Below are 8,749 nucleotides of genomic sequence, written 5' to 3' on the forward strand. Positions count from 1 at the left end.
GGGGGGGGGTGGGGGGGGTGGAATGGGGGGGGGGGGGGTGGCCGGTGAGAGGGGGTGGGGCTTTGGTTTGTCTTTTTGTTTTTAAATGAAAAACTATATATTATTAAAAATATTATATATTTTATATAAAAATTAGTATTTTTATTATTTAATAAATATTTATTTATTATTTATATATTATAATTATAAATATATATATAATATATTATATGAAAATAATATTTATTTTTAAAAAAATCAGTCGTATTTTGCACATTATTCATCTCAAATGGAGCTAGCTTGCATTTTTTTCTTATTTGTAATTATGCTAAATTTCAAAAAAACTCATTTCAATTTACCTTTTTGTCAAAAAAGTATTCATTTTGCTACTTGAGATTGAGAAAGATAAAAGTCCATAAACGTGACATAAGTGAAGGCAAATTACTGATTAGTTGCCACTAAAACAAAGATTGATAGAGATGCCTGCAAACTAAACTATCTATATTATCTTGACTGATAGCAAGTTGATCATATATTTACAAGTTTCCAATTTGAAATATTTTACTACAATGTTAAGTGTAGGCCAGCATTAGAACTAAAAATATTTGAATTTTTTATTGTACCAACTTTTGAATACTTAAATTAATTATCTGTTAGTTCATGTTTTATTTTGAAAGAACTTTGGTTAGAATAGTAATTTCAATATTTTTTAATATCTTATAATTACAATTTTTTTTGTTCTCTCAAACTCACTTCTTCGTATTTTTCTCTCACCTTCTCTATAATTTTTTCCCTCACAAACTTCATTACTTTTAATAAACCTACAATTACGAATCATTTTTCTTTCTGACCTTTTCCATGTTTTCTCCATATTATTAACGAACTCACATTTATTTTTTTTTTTCTTGCAGACTTCTTTCTTTCTTCCCACTTCACAATATGTATCTTTTCATATTTTTTTTTTCGTTACATCTCAATATATGATTGTTTTTTATATGCTTGCAGGGACTATGTGCGACAATTAGAAAAGAGATAAAATAACCCCTGTAAAGGTGTTCAGCAAATTGTTTATGACACTTTGAATCCAAAAGTCACTTAACTAATGATCGATCATCGAGAAAAAGAGGCTTAAATATACTTTTGGTCTGTAATTTTGGTATTTTTGCATTTTTATTCTTTATATTTCTAGGAATGCAAAATAGTGTTGTAATTTTTGAGATTTCGCGATTTTGATCCTTTTTGTGCCGAATTTTGTAAAAGTTGTCGGAATAAATCATGATCACCTCACGATTTTGGCATTTTTATCTTTTATTTTTCTAAAGGTTGAAAAAGAGTCCTGTAACTTTTTGACATTTCACAATTTTGGTCCTTCCAGTACCGAATTTTGTAAAGATTGTTGGAATCAATCATGTGCCATGTGATATATATACTTTTTAAATTTTTCGTCCATATTGACAAAAGTGAATCAACTAGATAGAGAGGCCCAATTTAAATGAAACACGGGAGGTGCACATGATTTATTCCGGCATCTTTTGCAAAATTCGGCACCGGAAGGACCAATGCGAAATGCCAAAAAATTACGGGAATTCTTTTGTAATCCTAGAAAGATAAAGGATAAAATACCAAAATAACATGACCAAAAATATATTTAAGCCAGAAAAAGATATTACACCTTTAGTAAGTACATTCAAATAATATGATCAAGATGTGGAAGAGATAAAGTTTCTCAAGCACAATCTTATGCATAATGGACAACTAATAAGCGCATAATGCAATTTATTTCTATGTTATATTCAAAATGAACAAATTATCTCCTATGATAAAAAAAAATAGCAATTTATCTCTTGTGCTCTTTAAAATAAAGCAATTTATCATATTTAAGGAGGTAAATTGCTTCATTTTAAAAAGCACAGCGTGATAAATTTGCTGCATTTTAAAAAACACAGAGAGATAAATTACAATTTACTTTTCGTAGAAAAATAATTTGTTGATTTGTAATATCAGATGAGGTTGCTTGCATGCATTTTTCCCCAAACTAACAACATTAAAGGTAGAGTTAACGAATTACCTCATCTTCACTGTAGCCTTCTCCAGCGGTGGGAGTAAACATCATCTCACCAGTTGCAAGCTCAAATGCAATACACGCAAAGGACCACATATCAACAGGGAAAGAATAGCCTGATTCAACTATAACTTCTGGAGCTCTATACTGTCTAGTTTGAATTTCTTGAGCTAGTGGCTTACTTTCCCAGCATGCATTCCCAAAATCAACAACCTTACATCTCAAATCAATCCCATCCAAACATCTCCCCCCCTTCCCTACTCCTTCGACGAAACCTCGCCTTTCTGATATTCTTGCCACTGCTTTTCTCGCCTTTTGTTTCAGCTTTTTCTCACTACTATTTACTGCTAATACGTAATTCGAATTCGTCCCCTCGCTCGCCGTCGGCCGTCGAAGAACCGGAGCCGTTCCCGACCTGACTGGATCTTTTGAAGGAACAATGGTAGAATATAGAAGAATGTTTTCTAGTTTGAGGTCAGTGTGTATGAGTTTGAGCTCCCTGTGCAGATAATCTAGAGCAATCAAAATGCATTTGCATATCTCCCTAACTTGGGTCATTGCAAGACCCTTGTATCGATTGTACTTGATAAGACGTAGCAAGTTTTCACCAAGGAATTCCAGGACCATGCATGAGTGTTGCCCGTTCGGACCAGCATGTTTAAAGTGGTCTATTAGGTGTCCCACGAACTTAGTGTTTGAGGGATCACCTTTGGTAATAGCAGAAAGGATTTGTATCTCATGAAGGGCAGCTTCAGCAAATTGTGGTGCGCTTTTTTGGATCTTCAAGGCCACATATTTCTACCGAACCAAACATGCAGAATTAAGAAATTATTCCATTCAATAGGGAAACGTGGAAGCAACCCTATGGTATTACAAACGAGCAAATCAACATCCTATGAGGAAAAAGAATAGCAGTTTATCTCTTAATATTTTTTTTAAAATGTAGTAATTTATCCTCCTATATTTTCTAAAATGAAGCAATTTACCTTCTTAAACAGGAAGATAATAATTGCTTCATTTTAGAGAATACAGGGGGAGTAAATTGCTATTATTTTTTCGTACGAGGGTAATTTGCTCATTTATTATCCACATGGAGTTAAATTGCATTAAACCTAAATAAAAATAGAAAAAAATACAAGCAACCCCCTTCTGATGTCGTAAATGAGCAAATTACCGCCTTATGAAAAAACAAATAGCGAGTTACCTCCCTATATTTTTTAAAATACAATAATTTAAATTGCTTCATTTTAAAAAGTACTGGAGGATAAATTGTTAGATTTTTTTTATAGAAGGGTAATGTGTTCATTTTTAATATCACAAGCTGTTCACCCAATAAAAATAGGATTCATACTTAGTAATACAAAAAAGACTAGTACGATAACAAAGAGACACGTCCACGTTCGAACAAATGACAATATTAAAAAAGGTTGTCATCAAGAAAGTAATACGTACGGAGGATTGAGTATCATAGGCGAGCCAAACGGTGGAGAACTCACCCCAACCGAGTTTCTTTTGGGCGATGTATCGACCACCAGCGAATGAATCAGCAATTTTGACAGCATGGTATCCTCCTTTTCTGTACGAATCCAATCCTTCATCCTCTTCTTCTGATCCTGATGAGGAGGAAGACATGTCCAAAATCAATAAGAATGATATGGAGTACGTAGTGCGTAAATGAGGTTTTCTCACTTCTGTCTTCATCATTTTTAATTAATCAAGGTCCAAATTTGGTGATACGTGGCCTTCAACACAAGAATCTCTCCACATTTTGCTCTTGGTTTTATTTTAAATAGTAGCCAATAATTATATTTAATTTGTTTGTTTTGAAGTTTTTTAAATATAAATTATACGTTTGATCCGGTTCGAGTATGCGATCTCGACCAACGATCTTGATCTGACCACGTAGCCTCTGCAGATCTGTGATGGATCCTGAGGAATCAAACAAGGTGTAAAGTTAGACATGTGCAAAGCTTATGATAGGATAGAATTGTCCTTCCTTCGATGCACTGTTTTGATATTAGGCTTCGAGTACCTGGTGTGAAATACATATCCAACCATTGCGAGCTATTTCACGTAAACAGTTTAGCACCCTTAGCACATCCCCCTTCCCTCGGCAACGTGCAGCCATGCCTTCATCATCTTCCATGATCAACTACTTAAAAATACAAAAGCAATTATTATAAATCAATCTGCAATACTTGTCTAATACTAGATGCACTGTAACTGACTAACAAAAAATCAATAAAATTGGAAAAAAGTACACAATTATTATTTTCATAAAAGCACATAGTTCAATACACACATAAATAGATGTTAAATAGATATTACAAGGAAAAGTTTTACCACAATATAACACATTGAAAAAAGTATCAATGCACCAACATGTAGCAATGCAATATTTAAATATTCTATTTTTAGGATTCCATACATTCAACACTCTCCACGCCAAACAGTGTACATTCGCATAGCAATTTCATCCCTCCAAGTATTCCAAATCAGGTTAGAGTCAACTGTTCCTAAGTACTCCCTATTCCCGCCACCTTCACCAACTAACTCATCATTCACCACTAGTTCAATTAGGTCAATGTCCATTTCCATTCATATATAATTATGCAACAGACAACATGTCATTATAATGTGATTCTGCACTTTTATTGAGTAGAAAGCTGGACTACGCAACACTGCCCATCTAGCTTTGAGTAAACGAAAGTCCTTCTCAATCACGTTACGCGCTACTACATGCTTCATATTCAAATATTATTCGTGATTCTGTGGAGCATTCCGACCTAAATCCCATTCCTTTAAGTGGTACCGGACTCCCCGATATGGTGATAAGAAACCTTCCTCGTTACTGTACCCACTGTCAACCAAATAATAGTTTCCTACAAAAATAGCAGTAAGATTAGTAGACATATTAAAAAGATACCAAATAGTGGTATTGAGGACATGAAGAGAAGACAATGAATGATCCTTTGTTTATTACCTTTTAGTATTTGAAGACCTGTCGGCCTGCTAATTGCATCTCGAAGCACTCTACTGTCTTTGGAGCTACCCTCCCATACGGACAAGACATATATGAAATGCATGTCCCTATTGCACACGCCAAGAACATTAACTGCAACTGAGCTTTTATGGATTCAATGATGCGCTCTATCTTTAGCAAGGACGCGGACGTCAATGTAAATGTCGTCCAATGCACTCAAACATACCTTCAAAACATGAAAATGTATAACTACGATTACTAAGAACTCGCGTAAAAATAACTTTCATATATAAATGGTTACACATATGTAATTACTAACCTCAAAACATTTTCATATGGGATAATTTTTGTCGGCAGAAATCGGTATAGGTTTGGGAAGCAATAGTGGGTAGAGTCCCGAATGGCGTTTAGTACAACATGAAAATGTTTGCTTACTATTCGAGCATATAGAATGAAGTCGTACTTAATGGTACATTTCTTCTTATAATGTGCTAGGACAGTTAAAAAACATTGCCACTTGTTCACTAACCGAATCATATTTAGTGTCTTTTACCCGTCCTTAGTTTTGATAAGACACAATCTTTCATATGCATTTCTACTCATTCGGAGATTACCAATGCAAGTTGTGTCACTCAATTCAATTGAACGCCTCATTACATGAACTTAGGCCGGAACTCGACTTTGTAAGCTATAAGTAAGAGTTTGTCCGACTTTATTAAATTCTAAATGAGACCTTCAGTATCGGTACATCCGATAGAACAACCATAACATCTTAAATGATTCGAACAAAATTCTCAGATTGCACAAAGAGTTTCTAACTTCTCTTGATACTCCATCTTAACATTAAAATTATAATCTTAGAACTATTTTATTTACTTTTTACAAAAATAGCCATATGAGCACTAATTTGGGGTAGATATTTGATTTCATTTTCGAATTTAAGTGTAACCTAGAGTATTCAACAAAAAAGAAATAAAATAACATGTTATGAGTGATATGTGGAGAATTTGTATCATGTAAATTGTCACAGATTACATGTGTAAATATTAATACAAATGAAAACAAAAAACTCATTCTATAAATAAATGAAAAAGAAGTAGCAACATTAGAAAATACAACACCAAAAACCAGAAATTAGAATGAATAAAAATAAAAAGTCTATTGAAAAAAGAATAAGCATTTTAACTAACAAGCAAAACACAAATTTTGCTACAAATGCAGCAGGTTTATCGTGCTAAAAGAGGGCCAAAAGCTTTGTGGAACAAAATTACTAATTTGCTCGTTAAGAACAGTTATACCACATCAAGCAAAAAATTTTCACCATAAATTCTTCACAAATAAATTATGAAAAAAAAAATAAATTACCTTGAACTTGTTGGAGTTGATGTTTCAGCTTAGGAACCCAGATTTGAGCAAAAAAAAAAACTAAACATAAAAATATGGGAAAATAGGTGTCTAAAGAACACCAAAGATTAGATCTTTTATTTCTATAAATATGGGTAATGATTTTATAAAAAAGAAATAAAAGGCGGATACTTATCATCGGTGGAAGAAGGAAGACATGGTGATGTGAGTTAAACAGCAATGTACTTGCAAATAGACTTTTTCACCACATACATTGATGAGGGTTATTTTGGGTACAAGAAAAAAATGGCTCACTTGTATTAAAATTATCACACCCCTTGAGGTGTGACAAATTATATAGGTCAAACAGTAATTAGTACTGGATTTTCATTTTATACAGAGCCCCCTTCTATAAAGTAAACATCTTATTAACCTATACTAATTTTCTAATACAGGCTAATACATCAAAGTAAACAACACCTTAATTAAATATGATTCCAATGAATTCCTTTGTCTTATATATCATACCAAATATTTTCTAAGGACTTTGATTGATTCTCTATTTAAATACTTTGTGCTATCCAAATATTTGTAATACAATAAGATTTCTCACATTCAAATTCCTTGCAATTTTATTTCTTTCCCGCCAGACAATGATTTCTTAAGAGATTAAGTGGAAGTTTCCCATCCAAGGTCTTTTTTTTTTTTTTTTTAAGCATTCCCATCAATCGTCTTAGAAATACATTCATGCCAATCATGAGAATTTTTTCCACCATTATGCAATAGTAGCTCAAGAACGGAAAGTTAAAGGTTCTATTCCAGGAAAACCTTCAAATACTTGGAAGGATTTGTTGGTGCAAGCTAAGAAGTATATTCAAGCTCAAGAAGTAGATAGATTATCACAAGAAAACTCTTAGCGTCTCTAACATGATTGTCTACAAGTTGATCTTAAAGAATATTTTGACTAAAAGTGACCATGCAATTTAAGGTTGCATTATCCGACGTTGTTTGTGGAAATGAGACCACATGCCCTCTTCAAGTCCCCTCAACTGAGGGGCTTGTGCCTGAATCGGATAGAGATGAGGGACTTAAGCAGTATACAATTCTCAAGGCTTCTTCTTCCTAATAAAGTTCATTTTTAGGGTAAAAAATGTGAGCTATATGATAAAGTTGACAATACCGCGCACAAAAGTGTCCTATTGCAATGATCAAGTAAATGCCACATCATTTGACATATTTGTCACGCCTTACCTTGAGTATTGGATGTGCAAACTAGCTGTAATGCAAGAGATATTAATATGATAACCTAGAAAGATAAAAGAGAATAATCGAGAAGGGAGAAAAACTACCCTTTTCTCCTTGGTAGCATTCTAGACACGAGTACTTAGGGAGATGATTGGAGTAACAATTGAGCAACGACACAACATTAGTCGACTACATCTAGTGACAATTAGTGGGCTCACATAAAATTACTAGTTCTTACCCTTTGTAGTGGCTTCTCCAGATGTAGCTCTTCCATAACCAATATTTTTGTTAAAGTATTACGATCAAATAATAAAATCCTACACCTGAGAGAATATACTCACTCAGGAGACCCACAATATCACTTGAACAAGTTTAACATGAAAGTTGATCTCCTTGGTTTAAGTTATGCTACTCACAACAGTTATTCAACTTTACATTATGAGGAAAAACTATGACTTGGTTCAACAAATTCTCTAACAACACTGTTATTAACTTTAAGTTCTATTCAGTGTTTGTCGGTATGGTTTTTGGTTAACAAAAATCATCCAAAGATGCTTCATACTTATTCACGGCCATATAGTATGAACCTGAAACTCTGGGAGGTTATGCGCAGAGGTTCTCTGCAAAATCTTAAATGTACCTCATATAAATCATGAACTCCTTTATTATATTATATAGTAGAACTGCAGGAGAGGAATGTTCAAAGATACAATTGCTGGGAAGTCTTTCAAGTATTTGAAGGATTTGTTTCAAGCTAAGAAGTATAATCGAGTTGAGCTATGATCATTTCATAAAAGCTTTTTCGAGCCTCTAATATATATGTGTGTGTGTACTATAGGTTGGCCGTGAGGAAAATTCCAATTAAATGTTACGTCATTTGGTAACATTTATTGGAATGCGATCATGCACCCTTCCATAGCTCTCATTGCCGGGAGATAGAGTGGCCTTGTGGTGTTGAATGTATCACTAGTCTACCATGTTATATCTGGTTATTACAAGAAAAATTTTGACAAATTGTATAGGTCTTAGCTTTTTACCTTGTAAGGCGTTTTTTAAGACAAAATTGTGAATTCTCGACTAAATCAAGCCATATTTCATGTGAAGATGTCCATGTTTAAGTGAATGCCATGTTGGCA

At 33.5% G+C, this 8,749-nt stretch overlaps 1 protein-coding gene across 2 annotated transcripts in view; it reads right to left on the bottom strand.

Moving 5' to 3' along the window:
* The window catches only part of LOC105175995 (SRSF protein kinase 1), a 5,402-nt gene extending 1,700 nt beyond the window's left edge, over nucleotides 1–3,702 (bottom strand). Inside the window, exons 1-2 of one of the 2 annotated variants that reach the window (XM_011098656.2) lie at nucleotides 3,538–3,702; nucleotides 2,048–2,839 (exon numbers count right to left, since the gene is read on the bottom strand). In XM_011098656.2, coding sequence (XP_011096958.1) covers nucleotides 2,048–2,839; nucleotides 3,538–3,639 — 894 coding nt within the window. In that variant the 5' untranslated portion in view covers nucleotides 3,640–3,702. Of the gene's footprint in view, nucleotides 1–2,047; nucleotides 2,840–3,493 lie in introns of both variants that reach the window. The other variant, XM_011098655.2, reaches the window with a different exon arrangement.

This window comes from Sesamum indicum, linkage group LG13, assembly GCF_000512975.1.
Source record: "Sesamum indicum cultivar Zhongzhi No. 13 linkage group LG13, S_indicum_v1.0, whole genome shotgun sequence".
Taxonomy (NCBI): domain Eukaryota; kingdom Viridiplantae; phylum Streptophyta; class Magnoliopsida; order Lamiales; family Pedaliaceae; genus Sesamum; species Sesamum indicum.